The sequence below is a fragment of the Peromyscus leucopus genome, chromosome 15 (genome assembly GCF_004664715.2).
Source record: "Peromyscus leucopus breed LL Stock chromosome 15, UCI_PerLeu_2.1, whole genome shotgun sequence".
Classification (NCBI taxonomy): Eukaryota; Metazoa; Chordata; class Mammalia; order Rodentia; family Cricetidae; genus Peromyscus; species Peromyscus leucopus.
The window spans coordinates 28,784,148-28,798,269 of record NC_051076.1 but is presented as its reverse complement, the minus strand read 5'-3'; the positions used below and the strand labels follow the sequence as shown (position 1 = coordinate 28,798,269).

The 14,122-nt window shown below is 44.5% G+C and overlaps 1 protein-coding gene across 2 annotated transcripts in view; it reads right to left on the bottom strand.

The window, feature by feature from the left end:
• Positions 1 to 14,122, bottom strand: part of C15H1orf226 (chromosome 15 C1orf226 homolog) — a 300,724-nt gene that overhangs the window by 73,038 nt on the left and 213,564 nt on the right. Inside the window, exon 4 of one of the 2 annotated variants that reach the window (XM_028864336.2) lies at positions 6,581 to 6,654. In XM_028864336.2, the coding sequence (XP_028720169.1) occupies positions 6,581 to 6,654 (74 nt within the window). The remainder of the gene's footprint in view (positions 1 to 6,580; positions 6,655 to 14,122) is intronic. The other variant, XM_028864337.2, reaches the window with a different exon arrangement.

The following is a 14,122-nucleotide window of genomic DNA, read 5'->3' as shown; positions in this document are numbered from 1 at the left end:
CTTTCAATTGTCAATTTGATTAGATCGAGAACCATCTGAGAGATGAATCCCTAAGCATGCCGGTGGAAGATTATTTTTATTCGGTTACTTGAGGTGGGAAGACTCCACTACTGTGGATGACACCATTCCCTGGCTCAGAACCCTAGATACCACATAAAAAGAAACCGAGGCCATCCAAAGCATTCAGTACTCTGTGCCTTTTGACGGTGCATGTCACGTGACCAGCTGCCTCAAGCTCCTGCTGTTTCATTTCTCTGCCATGATGGGCTGTACCCTCGAACTGACTCAGAATAGACCCATTCTCCCTCAAGTCGCTTTTGTCAGGGCATTTTATACTAGCAAAGCAACTAACACAGGCCCCACAAGCCTCTTCCTCTTCTATGACAGGGGGTGGACAGGCCCGCGGTCTTTTAGAAATCCTGTGCAAGTCATCAGAGCTACTGTGAGTTCAAGAACACCACAACAGCCAGGTCATGTCCAGAAGCCAGAGCTCCACACCACTACCCCTCTCTCTGGCTCTCACATTCTTCCTCTCGCTTCTACAACGTCCCCTGAGCCTCGGAGGGAGACTATAGATGCCCCACTTGTGTCTAGGCTTCAACAGTGGTGTATTCTCTGTACTTCGATCACTCATGGTTCTCTGCAGACACCACTGAAGAAAGCAGCTTCTCCGACCACAGCTGACTGTTCTATGAGCACAGATATCAATTAGAAGCCAATTAAGCAGGCACATCATATTCATTTAGCCAAGTAGCCACAGCAGCTTCCCCATTAAGGCCTATGATCTCCCCAGCCATGGGCTTTTAGCTATGTTTCCAGCACCACATGCAAGTTCCCTCCTGTGGAATGGGCATCAGAAGGTGGTTGGTTATTCCTTGTTCTAGTTTTATTTTGTGACTGTGATAAACACCATGACCAAAAGCAACTTAGGGGAGAAAAAGGTTTATTGGAATTACACTTCCAGGTCATAGTCCACTACTGAGGTACATCAGGGCAGAACCCATGGAGGAACGCTGCTTGCTAGCTCATGTCCACTAGCTAGCTTTCTTATATAGTCCAGGGCCACCTTCCTAGGGCTGCTGCTGCCCACAGTGGGCTGGGCCCTCCTACATCAACTCACAAGACAGTTCTCCACAGACACGATCACAACCCAGCCTGATTTGGGCAAACCCTCAGCTGAGCCTCCCTTCTCAGATGACTCTGGGCCGTGTCAAGTAGCAAAGCTAAGGAGGACACTCCCATAATAGACCTGCCACTCTTGGACCGGTGAACTCACCTTGTTCGGTTGTCGGTGCTGTACATAAGGTCCACAGCTGGCTAAGGCTGCTGCCGGGTCTCCTCCAGCATCCTGCCTAACACTATGGGTGCTGCAGAACAGAAAGGACGTCTCCAGCCCAGTTCCAACTTTATTTCTCTATGCCCCGTGACCAAGGTACGAAGTGTCTTCACTAATAGGCTCTTATCAACTAGTTCTGGTGGGTAACCAATAACAGTGGAAATTGCTTGCATTGTTTTGGGAACCCCAGGGACATCCCTAGCCAGCAATTCTTAGGGAAGCCACCTTTGACACTGGGCTTTCCATTTAATAACCTATTGCTTATGCAAGCAGCTGTATAGCTTTATAAATACTAGAACACTCTGTTTAAATCACTATGGTTTCTGTCTTCTGATTGGCCTCAGAATGAAATACCCCTGTTTACGCCAGTGCCCAGTAGTTTTCCACTCACTCTTTCCTCCCTCTCTAGGTAACCCGGAGTAACTGATTTCTTACTCACTCAAAAATCGAAGCATGGATGGAGGTAAATCAACACTGGAATACACCTGCCCTGACTCCAAATTACCTCAGCAGCTGTTTGGATACTAATGCCATTTCTGAGAACCGTCTAGAAAACTGTTGGGAACAAATCTACGTGGTTTGGTCATTTAACGAACTGGAGAATTACTCCAGTCCACTTCCCAAAGGCTTTGACTCGTGTTAATTTACTCCCTCTAGCATTAAGAAAAGAAAAGGTGTGTGTGTGTGTGGGGGGTCATTTGTAGTTCAGTCTCTAGTAGCAAGGGATAGAAATACCAGGGACTGGTGTAGTCAAATCTACTAATTCTGTCAGTGCTCACTGAGAGGAGGAGAGAGAGTTTCCAGGCAGCCGCACTAAAATTCCAAGGCAATGGCTTCCACAATGTGAAATAAGTAAATACACCATGGAACTTGTTTTTATCCTAGGAACTATGCCATTAAAAAAAAAAAAAAGGTAAAATAAGTATCCTCATGAAGGAAATGAAATCCAAAGTTAGTAAAGAGTTAAAAACCTAACGACAACAATAAAACCATCCCGCTCTTCATTTTCCTGGCCCATCTCTGCTTTATTCCATAGCTTTATGTGTGACTTGGAAGAAGATGTTCTCATTAAGGCAGCACTTAACAGAAAACTAGGAGGGAGAGTCAGCCCACCACTAGGATCTGCTCTATAGATTCTTACTGAGTGAACTCAGCCAAGCTAAACCTGTGTGTCCCAGGATCTTCTTCCCCCAAAGGTCGCTTTTGGGAGTTGCCCATCAGACAAACTGGTGAGACATCTGGATGGTGGCAGTGAGGCCGCAGGTGTTCTCCTCTGGAGAGCATCACTGGTTAGAGGTAGGAAGGATGGACATCACGGTTCTCTTGAATTACTTTTTGGAGTCTGTCCTTACTTTGGTATGCCCTGTTTCCAGCTCCCCTTCACGGCTGTCAGCTCTGCAGAACAGCAGTGAGCCCAGGTGTGGCATCAGAAGCTTTATTGCAGATTCAAAAGCATTGCCATGGAGAGCCAGCACCTCCCATGGACCCTGCACTCGGCCCCTCTGCAGGCGAAGCCAGCAGACTCTAGCTCAGGCTCATGGCTGTTCCCGGATGCTCTGACTCATAACCCACAGCAGGCAAGGTTGGGAAAGATTTTGCTCTAACTCTTTCTGGGCCTTCTATTTGCAACTCCCACCCAACTGTGCAGGTCTAAATTCCACAGCAAGATCCTTATCACATACTCTCATAGTCATCCTGGGGCTCTCACTGAACCGGGAATCTCAAAGGTTCAAAATCCAAACAGGCTCAAATGAATTGCAGTTAACATTGATATGTGGTCACAGTATCTTCGTTTCATGTATTTAGGCTAAGAAAACCATAACACTAAAGAACACGGAAAATAGAATTCAAAGCAATTGCTGTACATATTCCAAAAAGTCTAGAAAACACTGCAAGCTAAGTCCTGACATAGTTAGTTGCATAAATAAATGATAACATGATGCAATTTTTAAGAACCATTAAATTCCACATTGTGGAAGTAAACATAGCATCTAGACTAGCTTATCAAATTCTAACATTTATAAAAATCTCTCTGTGTGTGTGTGTGTGTGTGTGTGTGTGTGTGTGTATCTGAGAGAAAGGGAGGGGGAGGGAGAGAGAGAGAGGGAGGGAGGGAAGGAAGGAGGGAGAGAGGGAGAGAGGGAGAGAGGGAGAGAGGGAGAGAGGAGAGAGGGAGAGAGGGAGAGAGGGAGAGAGGGAGAGAGGGAGAGAGGGAGAGAGGGAGAGGGCCTGGCATGTGTTCTGAGACAAAGAAATACTCATTTTAAAATTTATTGATGTTCCCCTCCTCAAAGTATATTTTTCTTCCTAAAAGTGAATAGATTGGAAAAGATATACTACACAAATTGAGAGAAACCTCTGAAATATTGAAGGGTCATTACTATGCAATTTCAATAATCATAATTAGATGAATAGAATAGAATTGACCATGAGGACATGGCTAACTGATTTCTAATAAAGAGGCAAAGCCAATTCAGCGGAGAAAGGACAATCTTCAACAAATGGGGCCAGGACAACTGGCTATCCATGGCTGGCAACAGAAACAGCAGTGGACATAGAGAAGTGGATGGAGTAAGCGGGGAGGCAGGCTTTGGTCCATCCCTCACACGGAACCAAACTCAATCATCCACTCGATCATAAAAGTATCACACCTCCAGATGAAAACAGGAAGTCTTCGAGTCAGGGAAAGATTTTATGATAAATGTGACTTCCATCAAAATTTGAAACTTTAATAAGACATAGTAATGTCTGCCTATAAACCCAGTGCTTGGCAGTCCAAGGCAGGAGGATTGCAAGTTTGAGACCAGCCTGACCTACATAATGAGACCCTGTCAAATAAATTAATTAATTAAAAAGTTAAAAAAAAACACAATTTTTTTTTCAAAAGAGTATTTTTGAGACAGGGTTTCTCTATGTAACCCTGGCTGTCCTGGAACCCACTCTGTAGACCAGGCTGGCCTCCAACACAGAGATCCATTTATCAAAAACATGAAAAAGACTTCTATCCAGAAGTCCCTCAAAATTCAATAGTGGAGTGTGGGGGTCAGCAGAAGATAGAGTGAGGTGAGGAAGGACTAGAGAAGGACACAAGGTTACTTTGGTGAGTGATAACAATGTCTACTATCTTGGCTAAGATGTCTCACAAATGTATCTATGTATCAAAATCTGCCAAGTTATTTGTTTTAAAGATAATCTCATTTTTTATGTCATTCTACCTCAATAAAACTGTTTAAAAGTAAAGAGCTTATTTTAAGTATATGAAATGGGAAAGTCCTTCCAACCAAGAATAGGCAAAATTAAAATTCATAAGCAAGTCAGGCATGGTTGTGCATGCCTTTAATCTGAGTACTTGGGAGGCAGAGGCAGGTGAATCTCTGTGAGTTCTAGGCCAGCCTGGTCTATATAGTAAGTTTCAGGATAGTCAGGGCTACACAGAGACACTGTCTCAAAAAAAAAAAAATCATAAACAGCATCTGCAAAAGGTCACTTTGCTTTATGTATATGGTACAAAAACAAAAACAAAAAACAAACAAAAACCCTCTTCCTGGGGGTTGAAAAGATGACTCCGTGTTGAAAGTCCTTGCTGTTCTTCCAGAGGCCAGAAGACCCAAGTTTGCAGAATCTGTATCACAGTGTTACTCTAGCTTCAGGTGATCTGGTGCCCTCTCCTGGCCTCTACAGGCACCCACACTCATGGGGCATGCACACACAGACACCACATATTCACATAACATTTTTTTTCTTTTACAAAATGCACAGAGTAGTGGTTTGTCTATTTATAGTCTCTAAGCCCAGTGCAATCTATTTCTTAAAGCATCTTCTCATCAATCAAGTAGAAAGTAATTGTTCCCTCTCATGAATCACCATAATTTATGCTAATTTTCATATAGTAATTTAATACATTCATCTGACTACCTATTGCACATTTAGCAAGTGCCTCATATGGGCCAGGCACAGGCTTGACACAACAAATACAAAGGTGAACAGGGAATATTTTCTCCCATAAAGAGCCTTCCAGTCTAATAGCAGGGTGATGAACTAGTTAACAAGCAAACAAATAACGTTGCCACAACAGAATAAAACAACTATTTAAAGAACCCTTATCCACTTCATCACCAAATGCATGGCAATAATTTGAGAGTTGGCAAAGGCAAAAATCAATGCCAGCTCTCCAAACTCTCCTAAGGATGACTCTTCTCCCAGTGGAGAAAATGGCAAGAAGGGATGAGGTGGATCTGCAGAATCCGGGACAGAAGAATGATGCCCACACGTTAAGAACATGCCATGGTTCTGGGGACAGCCCTGGGTTTTGTGTGTTATTGCTACTGGTTTTCTCTTCCCTAGAGAAAACATATGGGGCGGCGGCAGCCATCGGACTTCTATGGGAGTCATACCAATCTAATTGTGAAAGCAACTTCTGAGTGTGTGTCATTTCAATTTGCTACAATAACACACCATAAACCAGACGGCTTGTGACATCAACATTTTACTTTTCACAGTTCCAGAGGTTGTGTAGTCCAAGATCAAGGGACTGGCAAACTCAGTATTTGATGAAGGTCTATTTTTTTGGATCAGAGATGGTACCTAAGAGACCTGTCCTTGTTTGGTGATAGGAGCAAGCTAATAGCTCTCTGGGACCTCTCTTACCAGAGTACTAATCCCAAACATCTATCCTCATGACCTAATTACCACCTGTCCTAATGTTATCACTTTGAGGGTTAAGATATCATATCCACAGATGAATTTTGGAGGATCATAAGCATTCGGGCCACACATTGTACTGGAGGTTTCCTTGGGACATTTTGCTTTTTCACATGATCAAAACCTCTTCTCTATGTTCAAATTCTAAGGAGGAAGAAAAGTGGAAGAGACAGCAACTGGGAAGTTGGAAGTGTGGGGGATGAGCTAACTCAGTTATCCCACTTCCCATGATCAATATCTATGCAATTACGGAATTCCGAGTAGCACAAAAATCAGCACAAATTGAAAAGGTCTCCAATTACAATGTGGCCATTTGAATTAAATAGCCAGGAGAAATCCTTCAAGCCTCCCTCAAGGCAATTCATCACCAGAAAAACTTAATCTCAAAGACATTTACATCTACAGAAGTATCAGGTCTCGGAGGGGAAAGGCATTAGTACCAATTTAAATTGGTCTGCACCCACCAGCATAAGAGATGGCTCCAGGAGACAGCAAGGGTCCCTAGGGCTCAGCATCCTCCTGCGAGCTGGGCTGGGCTCTTACCTGTAGATCGGGTCCTGCATCACCAGCATCTTGCTCTCATCCCACGTCCATTCCTTTTTCTGCAATAAAAGAAGCTGTAAATGAATAAGTTAGGCTTGTCCTCAGGACAGAACCAGGGCACACGTTGTGCTACTGCTCCATAGGCAAACACATGCATTTTGCTCCTGGTCTTTTCCCTCTAAGAGGCTCAGAGTTGATTGCTTCAAAAGGACAAGTGGCAAATGTCATGTGTCTGGTCTGATCAGTTTCCTCCAAGCACTTTAGGAAAGTAGTCTCTCCAGGCACAGAGGATGGGAAGGAGCTAAGAAGGCCTCATTTGAGCACAAGCAGACTGTAAATTTCCTTAGAGAAAGTAAGGGGAGGGGAAGGAGATTATATATATCAATCAATCCAGAGGGGTGGAAGAGGAGGAATACAATAGAGAAGAAGGGAAAGATAAATCTTCAAAATAGGAGGAGGATGCTTTCCGACCCACAGGAAATGTGCTCCCAGGCTCCTCTGGGAGGGGCTGGGGACTGAACCTGTATGTCAGGTAAGTTGACTAGTGCATTTGCACTTACTCCTAAAAGGATATTCATTCTGGACATGATCAACTTACTGTGGCCACAGAAGCAGCTACGGATGATGAGGAGAATGGGGTTGAGAAAACTCAGACTGAAGTGCCTGAAGAAGTGAGCAGCACCCCAATGTGAGTAGGAAAAGCACCCAGAGTCAGCAACCAACCACCTTCCCTTGGGCCTGACCCCCCATAGCAGGGACAGAGACTCCTGCACCACCTTTCCTGGTCTTTGTCACAGACACACAGTGTTGTCAAGGGAACCTGGGGGAGACTGCATTCATCTGTGAAAACACAGACTCAAGAGAGCGGGGAAACAGTGCATTAATGAATGAGGTCTTTTAGGGAGGTGGAGTTTTAAACAGAAGGCACAGGATGGCTGGCCGCTCTCAAAACATGGAGGTTTGGAAGCTCTCCAAGAGATTACAGAAGACCATGTTCAGGCCCAGAGGGTAACATCAGAAGAAGCAAGCAGCCTTACCCAGAGAAACACACACACACACACACACACACACACACACACACACACACACACACACACACACCACATACTTTTTCCTTTAAATATTTTGTTTGAGAATTCCATGCATGCATGCAATGTGTTTTGATCAAGTCTCCCCGATTCCTCCTTTTCACTTCCTTCCCTATCTACCGGTTTTCCCTCCCAACGTCACGTGCTCTTTTATTTACACCACTGTCCATTTAGTGCTGCCTATATGTGTGTAGCTATAGGACCGTAGATGGGAGTAGGAAACTGACTCCTTTTCCCAGAAGCCATCAACTGCCAATAGCTCCTCAGCTAAGGTTGGAACTTCACGAGTCCTTACTCCATCCATCCCTGTTGGGAATTTGGCTGGCTGGATCTTGTACAAGGGGTTACAGTTGTTGACGTTCACCCTCCTAATCCTTGATGTAACATCAATTCAACACTGGAGGCAGATTCAGACTGGCTTAGACTGGCTTACAAGTGCGCAATATTAATCAATTTAAACAATTTTACAGACAACAAGATTTCAGTTATATCTAAATTGTCACTATTATTTAAAGATTCTTTTTCATAATGGCTATTCACTACCCTCCCACATTCTAAACAGCCTATTTAGAATAGCACCAGAATGGAGGGACTAATTCATTTTCTAAGATCCCCTTCAGAAACGTAAACATAGCAGGTTCAGAACTTCTTTACTAAATAGTTCAAGAGTTTGCAAACAGCCCTAAATTGACACATCTTCCAAGCATTTTGCTACCATAGTTGAAACTTTTTATACATGTGACACCTGTTCCTCAAACCCTGGTTCTTTGAAGCACCCTGACCCTGAGTCACCTGTGGTCTGATCAGAATGGAAGAAAAGCACATTCCTCTCTGTGTTTTGGCAAGGACATTACCCAGAACACACTGGGTTCACCACATTCATTAGTTGCCTCCTAACCCCACTGGTATCCATTGGAGCTATTCTCCAGCTGACATATGTTCAAGGTTTAAAGTCCAAATACTTAGATGCCTATTTTCAACATATAAATGTTTACCATACGCACTATTTAAATAGCAACATATAATATATTTAAAGTGTGATTTGATTTGGGAGTGGTGAATTTTTTTTTTTTTTTTACATCATGAACATTAAATTAAGCCACATCTGTAGTCACAATCTATTCTGCCTGTACTTACAACTCAGTCAGCAATATTTATAAAGCAACTACTATTCGCTTCTGAGCCCTTCTGGTGAGCTCATTTCAACTGTCAAATGTTTTGGTTCTAAGATCTCTATCTGGTTCATACTCATTCCTTATGTTTCTACGTTCTACTTTTTTTGTTTGTTCAGATAAGAGTCAGACATAGTAACACTTAAAGAGGCTGAGGCAGGAGGATCATTGACCCCAGGAGTCAATGGCCAGCCTGGGTGACATACTAAGGTGATCTCAAAATGAAAATAAAAACAAGCGTATTTGTGACTGCTCTAAAAGCATTTTTATGACTACCTCCTTCAAGTCCTTGTCAGGTAACGTTAACAGGTCTGGCATCCTCGGGGAGACACTTACTACCTTTTTGTCTTCCTCTCCGAGTGAGAGTTTTGGTCTCACCTTCCCATCTTCAGAATGGCTATTCTAGCTATATAGAAATCCACTGAGATGTACAGCCTTCAGGTCTGGTTAATTCCATTGATTTTTTTAGTTGCAAGCCTTTTATAATAAAGTTTTTTTTTTTAAGTGAGATTTTTTCTTATTCCTCCTATGGCAAATTACTTTCAGTTGAAACCCAGGACCTTTAAACTATTATAAGATTTGAGATGTGTTTAAACTTTGCTTTAATATCATCCTGTAACAATGCCCCGAGAAGGGGAAGAGAGAGACACCCCCTTGCCAGTGATGGCTTCCCCCATTGGTTCTTCCTATTGTTGCTGCTGTGGGTATAGTTCCAGCTCCTTACCTGGCTCACAGGGGCAAGAATGCTTTGTGCCTGCTTTCCAAGTGTCCTCCACCCACTGCTGCGTGCACCCTCATTTCTGCTGGACGATGGTGGGAGTCCAGGCCCCCACAGGCCTCCACTGACATCACATAGGGAACAAGGTGAGGTTCAGGGGGGAGACACGGATTACCAGCTAGAAGGATGGAGGGCTTTTGGTCTTCTCTGATGGGGTAGGGTGTCTGATTCTAGTCCAGCAGTGGGGGAAGTCAGGAGTCTACCTAGGCAGGTTGGCCTCAGTGGTGGGGGTTTAGAGAACAGTTTTATTTTCTAATATCTGCCTGGGAATGTAGTTATTATGCTCAACAGGGTTCTACCTTGCCAAGCTGACCTTTTCCTTCTCCTTTGGCTAGAAAGCAGGCTTACATGCGTTCCCATGGCATAGCTGGGTTGCCAGCTTCTTCAGCTTCCAGTGAGGGATAGATGAGGCATAATGAAACCTCAGCCCACAATCATTTAATTCCTGGTATCCAGAGTCCGAGCCATGGCAGATGGTGTCTGTGACCCACTGTACATATTTCTACTCAAAGTGGCTGTGATGCTGAGACAGAATCAGGCCCTAGATTATGTTTCTTTCCTGTCCAGCAATGCTCTTCGAATGTCAAAGTTAATGCTGGAAGGGCTCATCTTTGCAACTCTGAAGAATGCAACTTAATTTCTTCATTAAATGGAAGTAACAGAGAGGCAAAACAATGCCAAGCAACTATTTCCCTTTTTTGGTGTTCCTGGACAGAGGATGGCAAGGCCAGGCTCCAGGCATCTTGTATGAATTTCACAGGAATCAACCAACACTGGCAGGGTCTACTGAAGTCAGAAATTAATTTTAGGAGCTCTCCCTGAATCTACAGAGCATATCCTTAGAAGGAAGGAAAACCCTCAACAATATGTCCACCTAATTATTTTCCTTTTCTGAAAAATCCCATTAGAATCCTCTCCTCTTCATTAAAAACCTTGCAATAAGCCATGGATGAACCCAATAAATCTATGAAGAGGGCAAGAAATGACCAAGGTAACTCAAAGGATTGGGGGAGAGTATAGTCTCACCAAAGGGGTGGTTATTCAAGAACCTACAGCGAACACAGGATTTTTGGTTTTTGCTTTTTCTTTAAACCCAGTATGTTCCGTGTGCCAGTAACATTCCAAAAATTCAGAATGGAAGGGTCTGCAGCCCTCCTCATCGTTATCTACCTGGTGCTCTTCCTACCCACCTCTTCCATATAGCTCACCACGGTAAGGTGTGGCCCCCGGTAAGCAGCCACATCAGGACAAGAACCAAGTCTTCCTGGTTCTTAGAACAATGCTGAGGACGATTTAGAAACCATGCAGTGCTGGGAAGGACTCGACCCAGGGGAAGCTCCACCTCTCAGTAGCGTCTTAACTGAAGAACACGGTGGGGTTTTGCTTTTGCAGCACAGGGGATTGAAGCCAGAGACTCCTACAGCACCTTACCACTGAGCTATCTAAACGCCCAGCTCAACTGAAGAACTTAGATTCTTCTTAGTCGGAAATGATTTCCCATCTCCTCTATTTTGCAAGTATTTTAAAGCCATATAGACAACAACACAAACAAGCCACTCCCTTTTCCAAATGGAAATACTTTTTTTCATGGAAAAAAATAGCAAAATAATAATAATGAGAGAATAAAAATAGGAAGAGAGACTAATAATCGAGCTTTACGAGATTATAAATTAAGGTTAGCTTCAAGCTTAGGCCAGGAGGTATAACCCTGAACAGTTATAGCCAAACTGGCCCAACCATCTTCAGCAAGCCCACATAACTGCAAGCTGTACCCAAAGCCAGCCTCCCCCTCCTTCCCTCCCTGCTTCCCTCTCTTCCTCCTTACATAAATGCTTGAAAATAGGACTCCAATTCTTGGTAGCTGTGAGGCCATTTTTAGTTTTGCTACTCTCCATCCTGGCTCAGCTGTCGTCTCCGAGACAGGCAGGAAATGAAGACATTCCCCGTCTCGATTGGAGTGGAAGGATAGAGGAGGGGCCCAGGCCTCCAACCCTACAGCGGCACCCTTCTGGGTGCCCTCTGGGGACAGGCTGTCCTTCACGGCATGGGAGGAGCGGCAGGGCTATCTTCAGCCTCCTTCCACCCCAGACATGTCTCACTCACAGGGCCGCTCTGGGAGTGCGAGCATTGATTGCAGAAAGGGTAGTGGTCAAGGCCGATTAGCAAGGTCCCCAGGGAGATAACACTCACCTCCCACCAGCTCTGTAAATGTAAAGGATTGGAGGCCATCTATGAGTATGGAGCAGGTACCTGATGGAGCACACCAATACCTAGCCTCCAGCCACACCCTGTTCTGTAGTCCTAGGTGTACGGCTCCTACCTCTGATTCCCTGTCCCCTGCTTACCTCCAGGACATTGCTGAGCCTTCTGTGGGCGCTCTAAGCCCAAGTTTATTAGCCTGACCATCTCTCTAAACACGTTACCCCACTTTTTTTTAAAGTTCCTTATTATAGAGTATTTTTATGATTATATTTTATTTATTTAATTTTTTTGAGACAGGGTCTTACTAATGCAGCCGAGGCTGGCCTTTAAACTCATTGTAATCTGCCTGCCTTCTTAGTGGTAGGATCAAACGAGAAGACCACTATGACCCGACTTCCTCAGTAGTTTTAAGAGTTGTTTCACTCCAAGGAAGGCTCTGCCCGATGTACTGGAAGGTGTGGGCATAAAAGCATACTGTAAGAAGATCCAGAGACAATGTCACCAATCTGGTGGCTGGCTGCTGCAGCCCGCAGCACATCGTTACAATCAAGCAGGATCATGCATGGCTGGGCTGCTCCCAATGCAGTACTGAGGAGGGAAAGTAGTCCTCCCAGGAACAGCAGGAAGTCTCTGAGGGACGGTCTGCCAGTGCTAAGGATGCCCGGCCTAACTAAGCAGCCGGCCCCACAGTCTGGTGGTCATCAGCCTTTCCAGGCTGCCAACCCGTTTTACCCTCTAGGCCTTGGTCTGGCACTTGTATCTTTTCAGACTAACGGGGCAGGTCAGGAAGGACAAAGAGAGGGAACTGACCTTTACCTTTTTCAATTTTTATTCTCAAGTGTTTCCTGGTTGTTATGGGGGGGGGGGGAAGCCCATTGTGCCTTTTTTTTTAAAATTAAAATTGATTTATTTATTTTGTATGTATGAGTGTTTTGCCTACATGTATGTATATGTGTATGTATGTATGTGTACCATGTGCATGACTATGGAAGCCAGAAGGGGGCATCAGATTTCCAGGAACTGGAGATACAGATGGTTGTGAGCCGCCATGTAGATGCTGGGAACTGAACCCGGGTCCTCTGCAGGAGCAACATGTGCTCTTAACTGCTGAGCCATCTCTCCAATTCCCCCCACACTGGTTTTTGTTGTTTTGTTTTCAGAAGGTATCTCCTGTAGCCAGGGCTATCCTTGAACTTATACAGAGCTAAGGATGACCTTAAACTTGAAGTCCTCCATCCTCTGTCTCCAGAATATTAAGATTATACAGGTCTGGGGACGACAACTTCATGCATGCTCGGCAAATCCTCTACTGACTGTGCCACCTCTCCAGCCCCCATTGAGCTATTTAAGTAGGCAATTTCTGCATAACGTTTCCATTTCCGTATTAAAACTGGCTTCCTGCTTTAAAGATGAGCAAGATGCTCTGGGGGCAAAGGATTTCCCAAGGCCCCTTCACACTGTTGTAAGAAGCCCACCCTATTTATTGCTTCTAAACCCTATTCTCTGTGTTAAGGGAATGGAATAAAAATCGAGGTCTCTGCTCCCGACAGAGAGTGGGGGTGAAGTGCCTGGATGTGCTTCTCTGAGGCTGATGATGGGGTAAGTACATCCAGGATACAGAGCCTTCATCCCTGTATGTACTGAATTCAGGTCAAATCCTCCATGGAAAGTCATGGCTCTTTTTTGTCACCCCGAAAGCTTGCACCAGGAAATACTTGGTGACATCCGGTTCAGAGGCAGGTCTGGTTAGAAATGTGGAGTGAGAGAAAATAGAGTGAAGAGTAGTTAGCGCGGTGGCCCTCCATCCTTTTGAAAGTTAGAAATGTATATGGCATCTTGGGAGCCCTCTCCCAAGAACCCAGACCTAGAGAAGGAATATACATTGAAATTTATCTGCTAACCCTATTGGAGAGCATGGGCAAGCCCATTCTAGTCTGGAGTTTGGTGTTACTCACCAGACAGCAGTGGCGGCTTATTTTAAATAAAAACAAGAGGCCTAGCAAGGCTATATAATCTACAGGCTCTATAAACTCCGCTTGACATATTTCTCCATGCTTTTAGGTGAACAGTTACTAGCCGGCAAATAAAGCTGTCTCCCCCACACAGGGTAATCGATGGCTGCTATAGGATAGTGCATTTCAAAACCCAAGTACTAATGAACCCCACACGGTGCATGTGATTTCTAAAGTGATCATTTTTAAAACTAGCAGGAAATAAAGTCCCACACAATCCCATGGGAAGACAATGGTACTAGGTCTGGGCTGTGGATCACACTCTCTCCCTGCCACTAACTACCTGGTGA